This window comes from Aptenodytes forsteri, unplaced genomic scaffold (assembly GCF_000699145.1).
Source record: "Aptenodytes forsteri isolate BGI_AS27 unplaced genomic scaffold, ASM69914v1 Scaffold65, whole genome shotgun sequence".
Lineage (NCBI taxonomy): Eukaryota > Metazoa > Chordata > Aves > Sphenisciformes > Spheniscidae > Aptenodytes > Aptenodytes forsteri.
In genome coordinates, this window is record NW_008795127.1 from 8197376 (window position 1) to 8221747 (window position 24372).

Sequence of the window (24372 nt, forward strand, 5' to 3'; positions counted from 1 at the left end):
AATGTGAACTTTTTTTTAAAAACATCTTAGAAAGCTGAATTCACCCCTAGGCCTCAGCAAAGTTGCAGCTGGTGAAGACTGAATTTAGCCAGTGAATCTTTGGGCTCTCTCCAGAACATGCTTTATCCATTCATATAATTCATTAATTGACAACAGATTCTGAATATAGATTGAAGCAAGTTCAGGAGCAACCTAGTGAAATGGCTGGAGATTGCAACAGATGCTGTACAACTTTTACACAAAAAAAACCGAACTGTGAAGCATCCATAACTTCCACATATTGTATAATATGTCCTCCCGATATGAAGGAAAAGAGGTTGACTGTAACAATGGGCAAGTCAAGCCGTATTTCTAGGAAGTTTTTGTCTCCTTTCTGTTGAATTTCTGTTGGTAGTACCATCAAACTTTATTGATAAAGTCTCATCCTTCTCAGCAGTGCAGGCAGACAATCAATCAGATTTGTAACAATCACACATAGCATTGACTGTATCATCTGCTCTGGTATTCATCCTCTCTTCTTTTTATCAGGACACTGAGCTGAGTATAATGGATACCTGGGTGAGGAGGAAATAATCACTATTGACTCCTCTGTCCTTGTGGAGTTGTCTTGCTCCATGACACCGCTGTGACACATGGCATGAAGTCAGGTTAAGACAAAATACGTGCAGTTGCTGGAGCCATGCTCAATTTTTATTTGCTCTTCTACTAACTCACTGCATGTTATTTACCTAAATAATGTAAAATAAATAAATAAAATGTCTTTAGTGGTATAAATTTCAGCTACAAAATTTGATCATCTGTGCATTACTTTGGGATTTATTTTTCCCTCCTTGACTGTCTTGAAATCACATTGGCAGAAAGCAAGTGGTTTAGGTCAGCAAGTCATTCCATGTGTATATATTGGGAAGCTTACACCCCTCTCTATATTACGCATTGCAGTTCCTCATTCACTAGAGAGTGTGTAATATATTCTTAATGTAGAATTTCAATAATTTAGTAACATCTTAAATAGAGGACGAGGGGAATCTGACATGCTTTAAGGACTGTATTTTCCTCTCTCCTCTGCAGAACTTAATGAACTGATAAGATTAGTAGACTGATGGCCTCGTTATGTTTTGTGTTTTATTAAGAACAGACAGTACTATTTTTGAAAGCATAATTCAGGTATTTTCTTTTCTCCTCCCATACATGATAAGCATTACTGTTATATGTTATTTTTAATATTCAGTTAGCACTGGTGATGTCCCACTGTTTTTAACCTTCCCTCCCATGTAAAATGAGTAGTGGAATGGTTTCATAGGAGCATCCACAGAGGCCACTTCACTTGTGGATTTTATAACTCAACAGTATGAAAGGCCAGAAAACGTCCCATGTGGAGCAGGCTTTTATGGAGAGGAGATGGGCATGATTAACCAAATCTGTCCTGTGATCTACAGGAGACCACTGGAAGCAGAGAGTACGCTGTGCTGCTGCTACTATATGAGGATGTATAGGTTGATATGGATGAGCAAGGCTGTTTCGCTTGATATGTATGAGCATCTCCTGCCAAGAGGCTAAATTATAGTCAGAAATAAGTGCTCTGTATGAAAAGCACATGTTGCAACACAGCCCTTCGCCAAACAGGTTTTGCAGTGGGAGCGGGAATCCCAGGAGGTGGTTGTGACTTGTCCTTGTCAGCTCCCAAAGGAGCCTCACCACTGGTTCTGGTTTAAACATTTGGCACATCTCTCCTTCAAGCATTACTACCTGGTTTGTTATTATAGCAGAAAGATGGCACTGCTGCAGAAAGGATGAATACAATTCTTTCCCAAATGCAGTGTGTATACGCTGGTGTTTCTTTTTTGCTCTTGGCAATGCTGCAGTTACAGTTGTCATTGGGATCTGTTGTGGGGATGAGTACAGTTGAAAGTGCCAGTTGCTGCTACTTTGCCCCAACCCAGACTGTGATGGAAATATTGATACCAGTAATATTAGTAAATCAGTCCAGAAATGCTGAGAAGATCCTGTCGTGGGCGCCCAGTGGTGGCTACTGCAATCCATGATGTCCTCGTACCCCCCTGCTGCTACCTGGGCCCTAGCATAGGACTGGCAGAGTCCTGTGCATCCCACACAGCCTCCAGTGTTGGGGACGTGCTGTGTTCTCCACACCTGCTTTCCATCTGCTCTGTGCTGTCGTGGGTCAAGGGTATGGCCATGCAAATGTACTTTCCTTGGTGCTGTGTCTGTAAATTTTCTCAGTGTCCATTTTTAAACTGCATTTAAAGTTTGCATATCTTGATTTTTAGTGGATCGAGTGTGTGTCATTCCTAGCAAACACGCTGCTTCCAGTTTCTTCCCTCAGAGGAGATTAAATTCCAGTACATTCTTGTTTCATCCTTCCAAGGCATGAGTGTAATGAAGTTGGACAGTAATGGTTGCTGCATTTCACTTTTTTTCTGCTCTTTCCCCAGTGGTCTAAGCATCTGTAGGTTTGAAGGCAGTTACAGTTATGGTCTTTGAGTTCAAAATAAATCAGAAGAGAATAGACCAAAACAGGACAGAGCATTTAATAAGATATATAGTGTACGTATAAACTTGCACTTAATATATTGAGCTGACAAAGCAAATAAATGCAAAGTCCCACAGATCTGCCTTTTTTGTAATCCAGGCTTGAATAAAAGTAACATGACCCAAGTGAACAAAAGAAATTTATAAAGGGAGGCCGAGACCAAGTAATCCTCTTCTAGAGCTGATGAACTGTAATCCATACCAGATATTTCCAAAACGCTTTTGCTCCTGTTCCACCTACCTCACAGCACAATCTGCCTGTCTTCCTTTTCCCTTCCCTTCCTTTTCCCTTCCCTTCCTTTTCCCTTTTCCCTTCCCTTCCCTTCCTTTTCCCTTTTCCCTTTTCCCTTTTTCCTTTTCCCTTTTCCCTTCCCTTCCCTTCCTTTTCCCTTTTCCCTTCCCTTCCCTTCCTTTTCCCTTTTCCCTTCCCTTCCCTTCTTCCCTTCCCTCCCTTTCTTCTTCAGCAGATGCTGAGTTACATCCCTCATATTTTTGCTAACTCAGTATTGCAGAGAGGTTAACAGTCTCTTTCTCAGAGAGAAAATGCACTTCACAGATTCATGATAGTCTCCTTGCTTTTTGTTAAGGTCTGCTAACTGTTGTTCAGATCTTCCTGTGCTTCGTGTCTCCTCTGTTTTTCAGATCCGCAGCAAATAGAGGTTGACAGCCAACGCAAAAAATACCACAGTGATTTTGTGCTCTGTGGTGCTTTACAACACCAAGAGAATTCACAGCTGACAGCATAAAGGGTTTTTTGTCTGTGATGAGCAAGCTTGATTTGCTTGCGTGTTGGGTAAAAATAACAGTTTGCTTTTAAATAGGTGCTTATCTTTTTGCAGTGTTACATAAACTCTCTTGACACTACCTGCCAAGTGTGACTCGGCTGCTTCTGCCCTATGTAAGTTTTGAGAGAAGATGCGGGTTTGAAACTCTTTAAATAGGAATCTTTCTGTTGGTTCCCTTGACGTGACTTGTAATGCTCGTTCAGTCTCTGTCATCACCAGTGCCAGGCTGTGTTTTGGTTTCTTTAGCCATTTTCCACCTGGCTGCTCCTGGCTACCCTAAATCTTTGTCTTTGCTTTGCTTCCTCTCAATTCCTGTTTTCTTTACCCCTCAGCTCTTGCCTCTCCCACACGTCTGCCCCGCTCGGTACAGCAGTACTGAGGGATCAAGATTAGCAGGGAAGCATGGCCTTGAACATTGCACAGCATGACAGCAGCATGTTTCTTCTGTCTGGTGGAGGAGAATTGAACTGGTTTAAAAATATAGGGCGCTCTTGGACACAGATTCCATTGTAGTAAAGGCATAGAGTCAAGATCAAATAAGGACTGAGTATGCTGGTCCTGGATTTAACTGTGGTAGGTCAATGGAGATCACCTCTCCGTAATTTCAAAGTCACTTGAACCTGGTAAGTTCAATCAGTCCATGGAGAGGCACTTCTGCTGGGGCTGCACGAGCCCTATCCTCCTCCTTGTAGCAGTGGTGAGGCCCCATCTGCACCCTTCTCTTGTCCCCAAACACCTGACTGATCTGTGAAATAGTGAAATAGTCAGTGAAAGGGCTATTCCCTTGAGTGTCTTGTCTTGTTCAAGGAGAGTAAGGAGGAAAGGGAAAGAGAGAAGGGAAGAAGAGAAACTGGCTGACTTTGATCTGTCGGGGCCCCGTGTGGTTATCTCCAACAATGCTGAGCACACCGAGCCATGTGTCTTCCATCTCCTTGCACTACTGCAGTACTGCAAAACTCTGAGATGGTTATGCTTCTTATTTTAAATTTATGGATTACTGTATGAGTAAACTGTGAATTTAAGCTGTGGAGCTTAAGTTCAGCAAAACACGTGGAGCTGAAGGCTAAATACAAAGAAAGCTTTATGGATTGACCAGGTTTGGTGAGACTCTCTTTATATTAACTTCACTTCAGCAGTCCTGGTGAACTCTAAACATTTATCGGTTAGACTAAACATAGGTTAAGCCAAGCTGTGAAATAGCTCAGTTGTAGAACTGACATCTAATCAGAGTTTTATCTACTGATCCTCTGCCTAGTTAAATTACCACCTGGACTGAAGTCCTTCGAAGAGTTGCAAACTGTCCTACAAAACCCACTACAAACAATGAAAATAAAATAAGCCAAGAAGTCATAAGTAAGTTCTCCCCCTATATTGTTCAATTCCTCTTACTTAGCTGATTTGTTTGGTTCGAGGACCTCATCTCTAGTTACTCTATCTGTTATTTCAGTACTCAGACAGAGGAAGCTATGGAAGATGGAAGAAGTGAAAAGAGTAATATCAATGTGCTTGACTTTTTCGTCACTTAGATTAGTTCTATACAGGTATTATTCCACTGACTTCAGCAAATGAGTCTCTTGATTTTCATTGGAATGTATTAGGAAGAAAATGAGGTCTTGCATACATGGGCAAACATCTATTTTTTACATATATATAGCAGAGAGATAGAGTAGTAGAGATCCGAAAAAATATTTTAAGGGAAAACCACACTGATTCACACCACACTGTTTTTAGCAGAAACAGCAATTTTAAAAAACAGAGCATCCCTTGAGGGCATGTGGGTGAAGGAGTTGAAACAATACAAATAAAATGTCATAGACTCCAACTTCTGCAATCTCTGTAACACCTCCTCCCCCCAAAAAAAAAAATATCCCCACACCCCTGTGTGGGAGCTTTGTAAAACCTCAGACTCCACTTTTCCTGTCCCTTGTGACAATGGTAGCTCCATGACAACAGATCTTACAAAATTGTGACTTTTCTCCTGGTTTTTTGTTAAAATTTATCTCCCAGCATTGGCAGGCACAAACTCCATGACTTTAACGCTGACCAGAAAGTCCCTTTGAAGCAGGATGTTTTCAGGAGAGTAGCAGGACTGGCGAGAAAATAGCGACCCACCACTGAATGGTCAGATCTGCAGCTAAAGGGCAAGAGTGTGGAAAGGTCCCTGTTTGTCTCCAGCCTTGAGTCTAGTCCTTGTAAGGGTCATCCACATCACCACAGAAGGCCTCAAGGGGTTTAGAGGATGAATAGACTTGCTGCCTGTCTCAGAAGCTACTGAAGAAGCTGAACGGTGTAGCTATAGGCTGAGGATTGATCCTGTTCCCCCCTCATCACACCTCTGGTTGACCACAGTGATGAGGATGAAGTAGGAATCGTTTTGGTGTCTCCATTTCACCTCAGTGTCCAGGGCACAAGAAAGCAGAGGGTTCAGGTTTGGGTTTTTTCTGTTGACTGCAGGGAAATTCAGGGCTTACAGTTTGGGTCTTCTTCATTCAAAAAGCTTCTGTGCGATTTTTTCCCCATCTCCTGGCAGTGCTTGAGAGTGGGATAGGTCAGGCACCGTACGACACTCCTCCCTCCCTTTGTCCCCATCCTCCCACCTGGGGAGGCCCTGGGTACTGAAGGACAGGAGGCAGCCCTGTGCCCACCTGAGAGCTGCCATGGCTGGCTGCATGGGCATACGCCAGCAGGATTTCAAAACGACCTTGAGATCATGTTTTGCCCCCGAAGGTGTGTGATGTCCTGCAGAGTCCAGGGACAGCGTTTTGCTATTTGTCTGTGGGTGCTGGTGAGACAACTGGCCCCGCACGGACCTTCCCTGCGGTGGGCAGCTTGTGAACGGAGCAGATAGAGAGAGGTGGAGCCATGGGTATGGCCTGAAATCCTCCTGCTGACATTCCCTGGACGTGGCTGTGACCAGGCAGGAGAGGGCTGATACAGGGCTATCTCAGCTGCAGCATTTGTGCTGAGACATGCCTGTGCTCTCCTTTGTCAGAGAGAAACAGGGAAACTGGATCCTAAGTGATTTTATAATTTACATGTCTGTTTTTCAAGTGGTGTTTGCTCTTTGTAAAGTTAGTCAGACCTGGGCTCCCTGAGCAATGTTTTCAAGAAAAGATTATCACCGTGTGAAGCATTATTCTGGAATCACTTATTGTGCCATCTGCCGATGACAACTCCCCCAGCACTTTTTTTTCCTCTTTGACATTTCCAAAAAGAACAGCTGTGCTGCCTGCAGTCCCCTGTGCCAGGGAGGCAGTTGCTGATGTTATCCGCCCCTCCCTTCTGACTGCTTTGCAAAGAGCGCTCCTTCCAGGTCTTCTGAAATAGTCACATTAAAGAGAAATGGTCCTCGTCCTTGCAAGCCAGTGGAGCTTCCGAGCACAGAAATTTGGGTGATCCGTGATTCTGCATCTTTAGCAATGCTTGGACGCAGCTCCAGAGTTTTGTTTCCAGTCCCAACCCCTTTTGTGCTTTTAGAAGGTAGATGGGTGTCCGTTATTTTCATTACCCTCTCTCCTTTTTCCTAGAGATGCTGAGGTATCTGAAGGGGAATAAAAGTGCTGTTCCTACAGTTAGGGCTCTACAGGACTGCTTTTATTCTTATTGCTTTTTGTGCTATGGCAGTTTAAAGAACCCACAAATGAGCCAAATCTGTATTGTGGGAGACATCGAACAAAAACATAGTAAACCCTAAGGACTTTTTATTATCCATGAAATAAAGCAAACCTGTAACTTGTTTTCAAGATGTGGCATGGTGAGGGGTAGACCTTGGCTCTCACAGAGCTCCAGAGCTTGACCTACAGGACAATATCACCTCTTAACTGATCCTGAGCCACCGCTAGACACGGCTGATCAAATGAATTACCTTTTACGGAGTTAGGTTCTTTTATAAAGGATGCTGTCAGAAGTGTCTGCCTGCTGAGCTGGGACATCTTTTTACCCCTAAAGTTTTATTACGGCAGCAGAGTTAAAATAATACTTTTAGATGTTTATTAACAGAAAACAAGTTATCAAAGGAAAGAAAAAGTTGATCTGTTTTTTCCCCCAGTAACAGAAGGGTCTCTTGCTTCACTTCCCTGCGTTACTTATGTCCATCATCAGGAATGTCTCTGCTTCGTTACGCCTCACTCTTTGTGGGCTAAAGAAATGGGCAGGTACCTTTGTAAACTTGAAAACAAGCCATAATTGTTCTGATACCTTGATTACACATGGCCACTACTAGTGTGAAGAAAGGAGCTCAGGATGCAGAACCTGGAGTTACAGAGTGTAGTAGCGTCGGGAAACTAGCACCTAAAATTGGCCCTAAGAGCTCCCACAGTTTCCATTTGGCACCCAGAAGAAAGGGCAGGGAAGAAAGGGCAGAAGTTATCCCAAAAAAGATGAATCAAGCACACAGGGAAGTTAATCCATAATAAAGCTGGGTGTGAAGCGACAGTACTGTTCTTACTCTAGGGTAGCTTCTCTGGTGAATGCTCTTACTCTGGAACAGGGATATCTCTAGGGAAGCTATTCTTGGATGTGTGTTTCTACACATATAATACACATAGCGTGGCTAAGGTATCATTCCACAACCACTACAGTAATCACGTACTTCTGTGTTGCAGACAATCCCTTAGCAAGCAGCACCATCTCTGGAGGCTGACGTGGTTAGCCTTTACAGAACAGTATGTGCTCAACTTTGGAAGGTTTCCTTAATGCCAGTATCTAAGTACTCAGCAAACCCTCCCACGTGATGCTGTAGCATCTTCAATTCGCTTTTAAAGAAATGAGAAAATGATTTGCCATGAGGCTGTTGTGTTTACAGTCACGAAATTGTTAGGTATTTCTTTCCCTTTCTTCCTCCTCCTCCTTTTCCCTCTGTATTGCACCCTTATAAACACACGGTGCTGAGTGTCTGGCTTTGCCCTTCCAGGAAGTGAACTTTGTTCGGGAGCAGTTAAGGAGTTCCTCAGAAGGTACAACCAGCTGAAGATAGGTAAACCACCAATAACTGGCCCAAGGCATTGCAAAAAATACTAAAACAGAGACCCATGTCTCAATTGCTAGTATAAATATTTAAATGCACTACCAGTTTTGTTTAGTCTGTCTACTCAATTTTTTTTTATCCTCAATGTTCCAGTCAGGCTGGGGTGGATATTTTGGAACCAGAGAAAATTTTCTCATTGTAGCTGTAAGATTATTCTGTATTAAAAAGCTGGTCAGTTTGGCTCGATGAGCCGTCTGCATTGACAGGCTGTTGCGGTCATATTTACATGAAGCAAGTAAGATTTGCTTTATGTATGTCTGAATCTGGGCTGCCAATATGTCCAATGCCCCCAGCATGCTGCTGTCTGCTGGACACCAGTGCAGATGTCCAGCTGGAGACCCTGTCTGTTGGTGATTGCTTGGGTCACCTTGAGTCATGACGTGGGTAGTGCCTTTGCTGTGAAAATTAGCAGGTGATGAGGCATGGCGTGAGCACGCTGCTGGAGGTTAGATTGCCAGCTCCCTTCCGAAGGACCAGGGTCATCTCAGTTTGAAGAAGACAGATATAATTATCCCCCTTTCAGAGCCAATAATGAACTGACATCATTTCCTATGCCACTTTGGTTTTCCTTCAGGGTGTCCGTCATCACTGCTAACGAGTCCCAAGTCTACTTAAATTGTGACATTAACAAAATCACAGCCATGGGCTGGAACAGCCTCGGGCACGGAGGCTGGCTGAGTCACCCAGATGCCACAACCTGTCACAGAGAATTCACGATTTGGATTCATTTCAAGGCAGCCTCTCCCACGGCAGCCTCCACCCATTTTGTGGGAGCAGCAAGGTCAAGCAGGATGTGCCCTCTCCTAGGACAGCAGGGGCAAGGTCACCATCTTGGATTACCAAGGGGAATATAATTGTAGCTCATGCTCAAGGTTCAGTTCTCCAAACCCGCTGCCCAGGTTTGCCCATGGTGTTCTAGGTGCCCAGCTGCATCCGTGATGTTTATTTTTTAATTTTGAAAGTAAAAATAGTTATTAGAGCTTGAATATTGTAATTCCCATGGCTGCAGTGGCATAAAAGGGGGAATGAAAGAGCAGCTACCTAAAGAACATTTTGAGATTTTTTTTCTATTTCTTGTATTTTAGTAGGAAGAGTACATAAGTTAATGTGTTTTGTAACAGGACAGTATGAGATGACTGCCTCTTACCCTGAACTTTTTGTAATTAATTGTAAAATTAAAAAAAAAAATAGAGTGAAAAAATTTTTTGTTATTTATACTATGCAAAAATAGCATGAAATCTGAGAGAGTAGAAGTGACTAAGAAAACCTAAGAAACCTGTAGCATCTGCAAGCTACGGAATATGAAGAAGCAGCAGCCTGAGCAACTTGGGCTTAAAGTAAGATATGGTGCAAAAGTTATTTTATCTTTCTCCTACTTTTTTAGAGTGAGAACAATCATTCACTGGAACAACCTCCCCAGGGATGTGGTAGATTTCCCATCACTGGAGGTTTTCAAGATGCAATCAGAGTGCTAGATAATCTCATCTAGGCTCCCTTTCCCATGAAAGGTTGGACCAGATGATCTTTTCAGGTCCCTTCCAGGCTAGGCTGTTCTGTGATTTTGTGATCCTTGCCTTTGTCAAGGAAATCCACTTTGTGTTGTTGGTAATAAGGTACCCACTTCTGAAGGCATCTTCTGTAATTAAGGGGTTCTGGGGTTGGATTCCTGCTTCCACCCTAGTTTATGCATTTTATCCCTTGATTCATCAGTTAAATCCTGGTGGTCTAACAAAACAAGACACATTTTTATGGAGAGGTTCTCAACCTATATTTGAAGCCTCAGAGGTCACTTCTTCATCTTCAGACTGAAGAAGGGCTTGTGTGCCTAGATGGTATTGCCAGTTTTTTCCCAAGACACTGGTCGGACTAACAGAGGACAGTGCCTTTTCTTATGTACCTCTCCCAACTTCAACTGAAAAGCCACAAGCAGCATTTGAAGCAGGACTCAGATTGTCCCTCCCCAGGCACCAGTTTTTCAATTGGCAATAGCATCGGGCTCCCTCTTGCTTAATCCACCTCTCTGAATAAGCTTCAGCAGGAGAAGCAGGGATCAGCCTTACCCCAGCCTGACCTGAGCTTTAGTGGTTAGAGCACTCCTGAAAACTGAGGTGTGAGGGTGTGAGCTCTGCCAGCCTCCCTTGCCAAGTGACTGCTGACAGTGGTGCACGTACAACAGAAGGGAAACCGCTGCATTTTTGGATGCTTTCCATGGTATCGAGCGCAGCACTGCCTGTAGGTAGCTATGTGGGGAGAAGGCTGGGTGGATTGGGCTTTTTTCAGATTTGGCTGAAGAAATTCAGGTTAAAAGTATTTCTGATAGTTCTGTTAAAAAATGGTGATTCAAAAAAAGTGTATTTCATAATTTTTACAGCATAAGTGAGTATTTCCGACCACGTGAGCTTTCAGAAGACTGTAAACAACATTCCAGCCATACTTGTGCTGTGGCTGGATATGGACTTTCTGGAGCCTTTAAATGCTTTTACAATGTGTGTTTGTTTTAATGGGAGGGTGAAATATCTCACTGAAATATCTCATATTCAACTGGGTGGAATCCATAAAACCACAAGCAGTGAAGATTTTTGCATGTCCAATGGGTTTGGGAAGTTTTGTTCTGTAAACTGTCTCGTAACATCCCTCTGATCCATCTTCTTCCACCCATACGTGCAAAGGGGACAACTGCAGAGCCAGGAGGAGTAGGAGCCAGAATGGTGTTTCTCTAGCAAAATGTACTGTTGGCTATGTTATCTTCACAAAAAACTAGTGTAACGAGATATTTAGTCAACAGTGTGACTTATGTACTTCTTATGCCAGTGTCAATACTCATTTAGGCTGAAATCCTGGAAACTGAGCTTTGTGATACACCAGGAAATGTTGTACTCTTCCTTCCCCACCCCTACAAGGAGCCCGTGTTGTTTTAGAGTTTTAAGACACAGTGATTCATGAGTCACATACAGTTCACTTCTTACAGCACTGATTCGGGGTCTTCATTGAATATCAGACATTGGATTTGATAAGACAGGAGCACTGCTTTTTAAAATGGGAAACATTTATGACATCTTAAGACGCTACTTAGTCAAGGTGGCAGAGATGTTTGCTCAATACTCAGATGGGCATCTGACAGGGATCTCTGTCGTTTTTCAACTTCTGAGAAGGCGTGCCGAGACCTCCTTTTTCTGACCTTCCCCATGAGGAAGCAAGTATGTGTTCAGAGCTTGATGTGTACCAAGATGTGTTAGCAATGTAATTTAGATACCCATGCTGACCTAAAAGGGATCTTATGTGACTTTTGGGTCACTGAGGTCAGAGGCAAGTGCCACCAGAGCTAGAGCTGTGGGTGGCTCTCCATAGCATGTTCTGTCAATAAGAGAGCATAAAGACAGCATTCGTTATTCACCGGCAGCAGCCCCATTGTTTCCTGTAATTTCAAATTCCAGTGGAGAACATATTAGTAAATGCAAGCCCTGGGTTGAAAACATCTTGAAATTGAACGCAATGTTCCCTTTTTATTATTTTACATCTAGGGACTTATGTGCCTGTGTCACTGCTTTGTGCCAACACAAGCCTCAAACCTGCTCTCAGTAATCCTGGCTTGTTGAGTCTGTGACATAGCAGATATTGTAATTAGTTTTATTTTAAAAAGAAATGTGTGCTAAGTATGTGTAAATACGAAGTTTCTGTCTGGCAGGCTCTTCTGTCTGTAGCAGCAAGAATCGGGTTACGTTGATATTGTCACTCTTGTTAAAAAACCAAAACCCCTTGTCCCATTGCAAGCATATTTTGCTCACTGCATCATAAAGTTTTTATAGTATAGGTGGGGATAGTAGGAGGGGAAGACAATGCTGAGATACTAAGTCTCCAGGAGACTAGTTATACCTGTTGAATATAATCCGGTGATCAAAACACTGAACAATAAACATGAAAAACACATGAATCAATAGATTGAATGCTTGTTCTTAACATTAATTATATGTGTATCCACATAATTTGAAAAACGCAGTGTATTGGATTGTGTGAGGTATAGCATTGCAGTGCCTTAAGAATTTCTTTGTCCTTGCACTTGTTATTTTTGTCACAGATAACTTGATTTTAGGAGCATTAACATTTTTTGAGCCTTTGTATATATATATATGCTGTGAATTTCCTTAGGCTCATTTTTCAGTTAAGGTTCTAAATGAGGAATATATTCAGTGATCCTGCTGCAGTCTCATTGCATACGATCTCAATTCCTACTGTAAAAAGGTTATATTGTTATTTTATTAGTATAAGGCAAAATCAGTGGTCAAGATTGCCTGGAGAGTACCAGCACTGTTCTTTGAGTGGTCTTGGATGGACCTGAGAACCAGATATGACTCTGACAGCTGTTGATGGCAAGTGTTATGTTACTTTCCAAATACCCAACTGACACACATTGCATGTGATTGCTCCCTCGTGCATGCCGATTGTAGATAAAGAATATAAGAGTATGGATAAGTACCTAAGTTTTCCATGAAGAAACCTCTCAGGCGTCTTTCCAGTTTATGTTTTCTCACTTTCTTTTGAAACAATGCTCCAGTTTTACTCTTCTTCAAGAGCAGGGAAAGCTGAAGCTTTTAAGTGCATTGTGTAGAACACGGTGCAATTCTGGAAGGTGATGAAAGCACCTGGTAAATTTTCAATCAAGCCCCAGCTTCGCTGAAGTCAAGAGGAGCTTTTAGTACTTTAGGACTTTAATATAGCACTTGAACAGGATTAGTGGGTTTAAATGATGTATTATAAGCTGTTGAATGCTAAAAGCACTAGAAGCCATCAGCAAGGTTTACAGGCTCTCACCAGCTCAAAAATGTTAGTGCCACATGTTTTGTTTTTCCCTCTTATTTTGCTCTGACTCTCCTACCCATGTACTCATAGGTTCCTTGCTGTGGCAGTACCTGAGCTCCTACCAAGAGCTAGAGATAGTGTGCTGCTCCTCTGTTTTCCTTGTTTGTGTCGGCTGGTGTGAGTAGATTGCATGAGATATGTTTAATACTATTAGCTTACTCTTGGGGAGGTTCAGTATTTAATTGAGTAAGTTCAGTATAAATAAATACTGCTGTTGTTTTGCATCACACAAGATCACTGTGGTTCTGTACTTCTGGCCAGTAACTCCCCTGTGATGAAAAATGTTTGTTTATAGTAATCTAGGAGCAAATAATGATTAATAGGCTGACTGCAGTCTTTCAGCCTGGTTAATTCCTCATTTTTGTTGCTCGAGGTCTGCTTGTGTTCTACAAGCATTACATTTAAAGGCAGCATTGGAAAAAGTAGAAGCTGTAGCAGCGATCCAAGGCCATGCCTTATGTGAGCAGCGGGAACAAGGCTGCTGATGCCCTTGTGCATTCTCAGAGCATTGGTGGCTTGGGCACAGGTGGGAAAGAGGCAGCAGGAGGTGAAGCCACAAAGTGAGTATTAGCTTCTCTAAAGTAGTGGCTGTGTTAGGCACAATATAGAAGCTGCGCTAATCCATGCAAGAAGTTGGCATTTCCAGCCCGTATGCTGACTTGCCCATCTCAGCTGTCTCTAGCAATTTACAGCTCCATTCCCCTATGTGTAAGACAGCTGCAATTTGTTGTAATGGTTTAAGACTAGAACTTGAAACGATGCTTGAACCTTGAAGAGAAGTCAGTACGGTTGTAGTTTCAAAATCATCAGTGACAAAGTAATGGCCTGGAAGAAGTGTCAGGGGAGGGAGAGAACATGATCTGGACCAACAATTTGTACACAGTTCCAACAACAACTGGGATCATTGCACAAGAATCCCAGTCATGATTTTTGCCCACAGTTGCAGGCAACTAGTATTGTTTACCTATTTCTTCCAATTCCCTGTCCCCATGATAGAGGTTAATGGGCCTTTTAAAAGATTTCATAATGGAAGCTGATGATGGTGGTTGAAATACAACTTTTTGCTTTTTAAAGAGAACGAAAAAAAAAGCTTAAACATGACCACATGTTACATGATACTTCGGTAGCACGTACATGAAGTTTAAACTCTGCAATTTATTTAAGAATAAAAATGTGTTCCAAGTTCTTTCAACTCTCCTGAAAACTAGTAGGGAATATGGAGATTCCTCCCTTCCCTCAGTATGAGCAGTCAAATTTAAAATGGGGATTTGGTTTCCATTGAATGCTTGTTCAGTTTGTGTCTGGCACCGGCTGTCTGCCCATCAGTAGTTTTGGGAACTGTGGGGACTGAACTCTGAACTGCAATTCCATTCTTCACCAGTGCAAAATACTTTCAAGGGCCTGCACCAAAATCTCTAGCCATGCTTGCTCCTCCTTCTCAGCAACCAAATCACAGAAATGGGAGTTCGTCACTGTAGCTGATGACTAACAGTAATTATAAAGAACGCTCAATATATATTTTCTTCATATGCTTCGAAAAACTTTTTTTTTTAATCTGTGGGAACTATAAGTCCTTTTTCTAGTGGTGCACCCAAGTTCATACAGAGTAGCTGACGTGGAAGTGTAAGTATACAGATACTCCTGCACACGTTCCTTATATAATATACAAATACATTTTGTTTGACAGCATCATAGTGCAAAAGCATTGTAAAAATGACATCACTTCCCTGGGGTCAGACCTTTACAGATAGGACACAGCATGTCTTTAGGCTTTACTAGTAAGGTAGTTCCAGAGTTTGTTGAATTACGATGGCTTCATTAAAACAAAAACCATAAGAAAACCATAACAGGGATATGTAGAAATTAAACTGAAAAAAAAATAGATATTTGAGAGGTTTTTCATATCGTGTGGGAAAGTATTTAAGCTAAATAACTTTAGCTTAAAGAAATAAATGTTATGAGGACCTTTATAAATATTTATAGAGTAGTAATGCAGAAATATAGAACCACTAAATCTACTGTGTGTTTATCCTTTAGCATAGGTCTCTGGTTGACAATAGAGAGTAAACAACATGAGAAAATCTCTCTAACAGCTACACAGAGAAGCCATTTGCCTCATCTGAACTTCTATCGTAGTTATCTCCAGGCTGACATGGAGAAGAGCGGTGTTTATGGGGGCGTAGGATGGAATCACTCATCCTCAACCCTCCGGAGGCAGCGGGGATCAAGCTGCTGGCCTGCACCTCCCTCCCAGCCAGCCCTGATGCCCCAGGTGTCAGGAAGCTGTCTCTAAAACGCTTTTGTTTATAGGGTTATTGAAATGAAAGAGTAATAGTAACTGGGACAATTTCCCACTTAAGTTAGGTGGGAAATGAGCATTTTTTTTTTTCCAAACAAGATGGCAAGCCTCTGACACTGTGCTAAGGGAGACCATCAGGGAGAGGATACCCAAGTGCATCAGTGCCAGGGTACAGAGTACACAGAACAGCAGTGGTGAGCATCTAGAAATGTTGCTGGCATTATGAAATTAAAGTGCAGGTGCAGATAACAGCCTGTTTCTAGTTGCATGTTTAGACAAGGTTTTTGCAACCTGGCTTTCAGCAAATGTTGGTTAGAAACTGTAATCCAGGATTTTAAGCTTTGCTTTTTAGATGGCTCATCCCCTTCTTTATGAATATTGAGGAAAGTTTAATGTAGGCAGGACCTTCCTAGCCATAACTGATGATTACAGTAGCCTGAGCAATGCTCTTGACATGACACAATCCTTTATAAAAAGCAGAAAAGGCAAATGCATTTTAAAAAAATAAAACAGGTACTTATTTATGAAGCTTTTTTCATACGCAGCATTCATGTAGTTGTCAATCCTTGCAAGAACTCAGAATTACCAAGGAAAAAGCATTGCTGTTAAGCACTCAGTTCCAGAATTGATTTTCATATATAGCAAAAAAGAAGAATTTTGCATGTAGGACCAGGATTCACAGAAGCCAGATTTCTGAGCAAGGATGATACAACATCATTGGGTGTAAGGAGCAGCAAGGTATTAGTCACCTTCACTGCTGAAAATGTTGATGTCTCTGGCCTCTTAAGCACTGGTATGGTTGGTCTGGAAGGGAGATTGTGTATTTGCTGCCTTTTAGCTTAGATCCGTAACACGGGATTTGGTTGGAGTTTAGGTGCCTCACTCCTTTTTTGTTTTTTTGCTCCAGTTCCTGGTGCAAGGTTGGCAAAAGTAAGATCAGAAGAGTTGGTGTGATCTCTGCCTGAGAACTGACCACATTAGTTCATTCACTTATGATGGAGTTTCAGAAAGCTTTAAAGTTTAGGTGTTTGGCCTGAAATCCGTATGGTTGATACTTGGGTTATGTTTCAGCTACAGTCACTGTTGATACACACACGGTGCAAATGGTTCCCGTGGGGCAGGAATTGCAAAACCTTCTTGTGAGTCAACCTCTCTGCTTCAAATCCCCGCTTCCTTCCCAGACGTGGCGGGAGCCTCTCACCAGGTCTCACAAGTGAGGTTATCAGCACCAGGTTATCCAAAACGCTCCTTGTTGGTCACCTTCAGTTTCTCCATCAGCCTTTCCGACAGATCAGTTTGGGGGTACCAGAACAGATGGGGGAGTTTGTGTGATGAGGTTGGGGTGTGATACACATTGTTGGTACTTCTGATCCTGGCTTGTGTCAAGCCCAAATTACACAGGGATGAGACTGCTTGCACTGAGGGCATAGCTGAAACATACTTGTCTACCCTGATCAGGGTTTAGCTTTGGATCAGCCTTTTATGCAATATTTTCTTCTGCTGGGCAATCGTGAGTGCTTTGTATACATTATTCTTAATTGCACTCAGACAATGTGTCCGTTGCTGCTGCTGCTCTAAAGCAAAACAGCACCAAAATATGAGTGCACTGGAAGTGAGGTTGGGAAAGCACCGCTGGAACTGGGCAGGGAGAGCTTCTGCTCTGTTTATTTGTGCCAGACCTGGCTCACAAGCACTGTCGCTCTCTAGATTCACTTTTTTCCCCTCTTTCCTGCCCAGGCAGTCAGGTGCGAGACAGGGAGAAAGAGGGGCAGCCTGTGAAGTGACACGGATAGAAAGCAGGGCATTTTTAAAAGATCAAATACGTTATAAATACATACATATATTTTTGACTGTGATTTTGTTTCATTTAGATCACTAGAAGTGAGGTGAAAAATCCATGCAGTTGTCCTTGTTTATGTTTTGCCTTTACATACACATCTCTGTTTTCAAACCACTGTTTTCATTTGAATTTGCAAATAATGTGGAAATGTTTCTGTTGGCTTTGAGTTTGACCGAAGCTTGTTTTGACAAACGGTAGGACCAAGTTAAAGCAGCCACGGAGTTTTGGATCTCCTGGCCCCAGCACTTGGGATATGCTACCTGAGGACTGGACTGCAGAGCCTCCCTCTTGTGTGGAGCAGGGTGCGGGGCAAGGCTTGCCCTGCGACCACCAGCGTTGATACCAGCCACAATTGTAGCCCCAGGTGAAGTTTTAGCAGCCGCCGCTGCCCTCTCACTGCCCAGTGGTTAGTTCATACAGCCAGTATTTAGGACAGCACGTTTCTGCTTCATAAAAGAGGCCGTGCAAACAGAAGGAACCATTTTCTGAGTTTCCCATATGCACCTAGTGACACTATGTTAATGGCATGAACTATACAACACACATTATTCGTGTCTGTTTATCTCAGTTTTGGCCTTCAAATTGTTTCGGTACCGTAAGGCTGCACGGACGTACTCGCTGCCCAGCATGATTGAGAAGGAACATAAATCTGTAGTTCACCTTGGCCACCAGACAACATTGGGTTCGCTTTCTGACTGGCCTACGTTAATCAGGTATCCCACTCTTCCAGCTGTAAATCAGGCAACTGATTAATAATCACACTGAGAGAGATAATTAGTACTGGCATGTAGCTGTTTTATGGATCTCTCTTTTCTGGGAGCCAAATCCAACCATATGGAAAAATGTAGCTGAGACACTATAAATATGATTCTACTTAGACAGTCGTCTCTTCTGTTTTCTGTTATCACAGCAGTGTCAGCATAAGGAAAACAATGAAAGTGAAGAGATGCTGTTGTAGATTTTATTATGTTTGAGGGCTTGGGACTTTTTTTTCTTCTTCAAGGACACTGTGTTAATCTGAAGAAAGAGGGCTTGATTTGTGTTCATTTATGCCTGCCACAATCATTTAAGAAATAGCTTCAGTGCTGATACTTGAAGAGCTTTCGTTCTCTTTTAACTATTTCTGGCAGAGTTAGAAAGATATGCCTTGTGCTTTGTATCATGACAACTTGTCTTCTCCAGTAACCCACATCTTAAACTGTGTCAGCCCTCTCTACATTCAAAGTAAATGTATTCTGTTCATTGCTGTTGGATTGATGCTGTTAACTGGGTGTCTGCAGTGCAGCCAGCAGCAGTGAGTGAGGATTTCCACAGAAAGTGAAGGCTTTAGTAGTGAAGTGCAGATGGGCACCAGGCAGTGATTGAATCCGTGTAGCTGGGAATCTTTGGGCAGAGCCTCTTCTGAGCTTCATGTTGATCTTCATGCAACACACTAAAAATAAAAAAAAGATCTTCTTTTGAGGACCCATTCACAAGGCTGGTGCCCTAATATCAACTACTGAAACTTTACTGGCATAGTGAAAACAGAGGAAAATAAAATAAAATATGGAGTAGAAATATCTCTTACTATATTCTGAATCTTTGCAGGAACTCTGTAAGGCAGAAATTGTCTTTTGAGAACAGCAAACAATTCACCCTGAAGCCATTTCCTTGTCTATGTTTCATTGTGGTGGCTTTTTAGGCTATTTTTAACTATTTTGTTGAGCATTTATAGGCTGGATTAGTAAATGTGACCGCACTGCAAGTGGGAGAGGACAAGGATGCTGGGGAGCTGGTTTCCCAAAACGCTGTGTTGGAGAAGTTTAGGTAGGCTGCAAGAGGGGGAGGCCTTTGTGGTTCTGCTCCCTACGAAATAAAAAGGAGAGCATCCTGCCAGGGTGTGGGATACTGGCGGGGTGTGCAGCTTCCAGCAGCTCAAGCTGATGAGGAAGTCAGAACTCTTTTGGGGGAAAGGAATGGGAAAATGCCTGCTGCAGTGGAGGCAGGAGAGCTCTTCTTTTCTGTTTTACGTGACTATTGTTGCAGTCTCATCTTGGAACAGGTGCCCCAAATAGCTTTTTGTTGGTCTTTTGAAATAGTTGACCAACCTTCTCTTCCACAAGAGTATTTTCTTTTGAGACACCTCCTTTTTCTGGTGAAAAGTTTTAGAAAAAACTTCTGCCACAGTCATTCCCATCCAAACCTTAAAGCATATACAAAGCCTTTACACAGCTGCATCAGTATGATACAGTTTGGATTGGGGCTTTTTTTCCTTTTTAAGATGGAAGTTGTCAGAAGCAGTATGAGGTAAATGATGGTAAATCATAATTTAGTGCTAAAAAGTTTTTAATTCAGTTGTCTCTCATAAAAAGCCAATACCATAAAAGAAATTAAACTGCTGCTCCAAAGCTGATAATAGAGAGCTCTGTGACTTGTCCTCATCTCATCTTTCTGTCCCAGGAGCTGCTTCCATAAATCATTTCTCTTCCAAGGCCTCTGTTCAGTGTACTACTTCTTTTTCTGACACTTAACCCACTAGCGTTGTGTACTGTATGTATTATGCATTGCCTTTTGTGCATGCCATATATTACGAAGAGCTTTCTCTCCCTAAGGGTTTCTGCAGCTATTTCTGTGAGTTAGTCCTACAGGGCACTTTTATGAAAGTCATCAGTTAGACTTTGCTATGAAGAAAGAGACAAGAGTAACTGAAAGTAGGACAAGGTCATTAGATTATGATTAAAAGGCAGATTTTTTTTTTTAATGTAGTGAATGAGGTTCTAGTGGGTGGGCAATGGGCAGAAGTGGTCCCGGAGAAAAGTCACAGGTGCTGTGTCCTTGGGCCACTCTGTCTCTTCAGTTATTTTATAGCTGACTCACGAAGAGCACAGTGACCTTTAACGTCATTCAAGTGACTTTCTTTAACAAGTCTTAAGAAATGCCATGCGTCATCCTGCCTTTGCTGTCTAGGATGAATCTAGAGCAGAGAGTTGGGACCACAAGTAAGTTGTTTCAAAGCAGGCTTGTAATTTGCCTCTTACAACACTGTACCTTCAGCTCTTCTGGGAACTTGCATGTCTCCACCAGAAACAGAGGATTTTGTCACTGCGGAGGTTGAGTCAGGATTCAGGATTTGGATTTTCCTCCAGAATTATTTTAGAACCAGCCTTGAGCTCCCCAAACTGCTGAAGTCCCAGGCTGGCCCAAGGACCTTTGTCTGAGGTCTAAGGATCTGCATTCAGTCATTTGGTGGGAGCCCTGCGCTCCCTCCTTGTCTCTGGTGGGGCTGCGCGGCCTGTGGGACCCCCCCCCCTTGCACCTCTTCCTTCATCAAGGTGATGACCCCTCTATTTTAGTGTCTCAAATGAGCTGGAATAGCAGAGCTGGAAACTTCATCTCCATGGCTGGATTTGAAAACAATTCCTCAGGTGCAGTTCAAGTAGTAAATAGTCTGTACAGGTACTGTGTGGGGACTCGATTCCACAGTCCCCAGGTGTTCGACTCCCGCCTGCAGCCCTCCCTTCATTGATTACATTGGCCTCTACCTGAAGGGCAGACCCTGCCTCCTGCATGAAGGACCACAGCGCTGTGCTCCCAGTGTGACCGCCTTGGTGACCGGGAAGATTTGTCAGGGCACAGGGCTGGGTAAGGTGCCTGTTATTTCACCAGCAGACCTGGTGCAGCTATCAGTCCTCACCCTGCTCTCTTTCATTGATCAGAGGCAAGGGGAAAATTATAGACTGTAGCCTCTAGTTTAATTAACTACCTGCTATTCCTGTCCTCTTGCATCCACAGTAACTATTTATACACATGAGACTACAGGCAAGGCTGTGGCACTCTATTTTTTCTTGACCAGCAGTAGTCTTTCCATGTAAGGTGGTAATTCAGCTAATTTGGAGGAGAGTTTTCCTTTTTTTTTATTCTGTGTAACATGATGGGACTGGCATTTTTCCCTCTTGTTAAGCGTCTGTATTTCAGCAGCCACCACGATCGTCACAGTTTGTACTCTGAGTGATTCCTTGGCACCAGATAATTTCCATAAGTACGCAACATCTAAATACAACTTGTTACCATGTCTCCCTTTCCCTCCCTTCTCCTTAGATGTAAAGGAGCATCCCACTATGGCCTTACTAAGGAACGGAAGAGGCGTTCCCAAGACTGCTCTCCGGACCATGGCTCCAGCTTAGCAGTAGCCACCGTGGGCCCCGAGCTCTCTGCAGCTGCGGCCATCGCCTTAATGACAGACGAGCCGGGGCTGGTGAACCCAGCCTTCAGCCCCACCTCGGAGGATAGCCAGTCAGGCAGCAGCCCTGGAGACCTGCATCGCAGCAACCGAAACAGAAGTAAGAACTAAAAATGATGGTTTCGGAGCCTGGTGGCCTCTTTCAGCGTTCGTTTTCTGTGAAACATATGTTGTTGGAGGCTTTAAAAAAAAAAAAAAAGGGAGAGCGAAAGCTTTAATTTTACATGGCTTGTCAAATTGCGCACTCAGCGACCCAATAGATTTGAGGTGAAAAACAAATTTGCTTGGCCAGGGGCAGCGTCAAGCTGAAGATGGACTAGCTGCACACATGCAAACTGCAGGTCTTAAGAAAGATTATTTAGGCAAGTCAGCTCAGCTGGAAGAGCAAATGGCATGTGTGGTGTGCCAGAGAGATGGTGTAGCTGTGTAATGGCTTCACCAAAACATGGTGGCCCAAGTAACCCCCATAGACCATGCCATGGGCACCTACCCAAAGGCCTGTTGGGAACTGTGTTTGGCAGTTCCAAGTATTTGCAGGAAAACAAACCTTAAGAAGTGCCCTGGGAGCTTGGGGGATGTTTGCCAGCCTCCCAGGGAGGTGTGGCTCGGAGGAGCTGGTTCTGCTGAAATAACCAATCAGGGACAAGTTGCACCAGGAAAGCTTGCCTTGATCCTTCACCCTGTGACACTGCATCTGGCTCTGATGAGTGTCATATTTGAAAAACATGGCCTGACCACAGGCAGACTTAGAAGCGTTAACGGTGAGTTCAAAGCTTGTATTTGAGGACTCTGAAGCCAAAGTGAATATCCAGCCTTGTGTTGTACCAGCTGCGTGTTGGGAGGATGGATGAAGGGCTGAAGAAAGACTAAAAAATGAGCAGCACTATCCTTTTGTGTGCATGGGGCTAGAGAGGCGAGGAAAGGGAGGGGGCAAGAAGAGAACACCAGAATGAAATTAAATCCCTCCAGTTTTACTGAGTTTGGAGACCACAGTCTGCTTTGAGGGAATGCTGTGTTATTAGATTACAATGTTTGGCTATCATGCAGAGCTTGAAGAGACAGAGCAGTAACAGCCACAAAGATATCTTCAGCAGGATGGAAAAGAGAGTGACGTGTTTCAAAACGACTACGATTTTTTTTTTTAATTGCCTTACCCAAGTTAGAAGATGTGATTTAGTTGGTCCCTCCCACCTGATAATCTTTGAATTTTTGACATGAAACTGTTGGCTGTTGTTGGCAGCTTTGGAAGCATTGCAGGGTTTTGAGGCAGTAGTGCTGTTTTTTTTCCAAGAAGAGTTTTTAACAACAGCTTCCAGCTTTTTTTTTTGTCAAACTTATATAGCTTAGGAAGGGCAGTGCTTCTTCCTTTTATATGCATTTTTCACGGGATTGCTGCTGATTCTGCCTTGACTGAGGATTATTCTCTCCCAGGCTACCACGCTCGCAGGAGATTTATGTGCATGGCTGGCAAAAGAGACAGGGGAGGTGGCAATTCCAGGGTGTGGGACAGAGGTAGGATAATTGTACCCAGATTCAGGTGGGTGCAGCCCTGGAGTATCAGCTTTTTTTTGTACTTATATAGCTTAGGAAGGGCAGTGCTTCTTCCTTCATTTTTCACGGGATTGCTGCTGATTCTGCCTTGACTGAGGATTATTCTCTATTCTCCTACCACGCTCGCAGGAGATTTATGTGCATGGCTGGCAAAAGAGACAGGGGAGGTGGCAATTCCAGGGTGTGGGACAGAGGTAGGATAATTGTACCCAGATTCAGGTGGGTGCAGCCCTGGAGTATCAGCTGGAGTCAGGTGCAAAGGTGAAGTGCAGGCAGCCTTGCCGTTGCTGCTATGCCCTGTCATATGCCAACAGCTGCAGAAATGATGTGGTTCTAGCCCAGAACTGCTGGAAGGGCAGTGCTTCTTCCTTTTATATGCATTTTTCACGGGATTGCTGCTGATTCTGCCTTGACTGAGGATTATTCTCTCCCAGGCTACCACGCTCGCAGGAGATTTATGTGCATGGCTGGCAAAAGAGACAGGGGAGGTGGCAATTCCAGGGTGTGGGACAGAGGTAGGATAATTGTACCCAGATTCAGGTGGGTGCAGCCCTGGAGTATCAGCTGGAGTCAGGTGCAAAGGTGAAGTGCAGGCAGCCTTGCCGTTGCTGCTATGCCCTGTCATATGCCAACAGCTGCAGAAATGATGTGGTTCTAGCCCAGAACTGCTGAACTGTATTGATTTGGTTTTTCCTGCTGTTGCAGCTCGACACTTTGAACGCTCCACTATAAGAAGCAGATCTTTTAAAAAAATAAACAAGGCGTTCAGTGTTCTTCGAAGGACAAAAAGTGGAAGCGCGGTTTCCAACCAGGCTGACCGGGAAGTGGAGACTGTTGGAAACTCTGCTGCTGGAGAAGAAGGTAATGCTTTGTTCTCCTTGTGTTATCACTTAAAATGGGGTAGGGGACCCTATCCATGTGGGAACTCGATGTCCATGACTGACATGCCTTTCATGTGGTGGGCTGTGCGTGATTAAAAAATACAGAAAAACCAATCTTTCCTTATTTTCTTTAGAAAGTCGTTAGTGACTGGCAGGCAAGAATATTTTATCAGCAGTCCTGGTTAACGGGGGCGGTCCCGGATGACTGGAGGCTTGCCAATGTGATGCCCATCTACAAGAAGGGCCGGAAGGAGGATCCGGGGAACTACAGGCCTGTCAGCCTGACCTCGGTGCCGGGGAAGATTATGGAGCGGTTCATCTTGAGGGCGCTCACAAGGCATGAGCAGGACAACCAGGGCATCAGGCC

The 24372-nt window shown here is 43.4% G+C and overlaps 1 protein-coding gene across 2 annotated transcripts in view; it reads left to right on the forward strand.

Moving 5' to 3' along the window:
- The window catches only part of LNX1 (ligand of numb-protein X 1), a 71955-nt gene that overhangs the window by 11654 nt on the left and 35929 nt on the right, over positions 1-24372 (forward strand). For both annotated transcript variants that reach the window (XM_009277416.2, XM_009277418.2), the window contains exons 2-3: positions 21432-21673; positions 23830-23985. In XM_009277416.2, coding sequence (XP_009275691.1) covers positions 21432-21673; positions 23830-23985 — 398 coding nt within the window. The remainder of the gene's footprint in view (positions 1-21431; positions 21674-23829; positions 23986-24372) is intronic.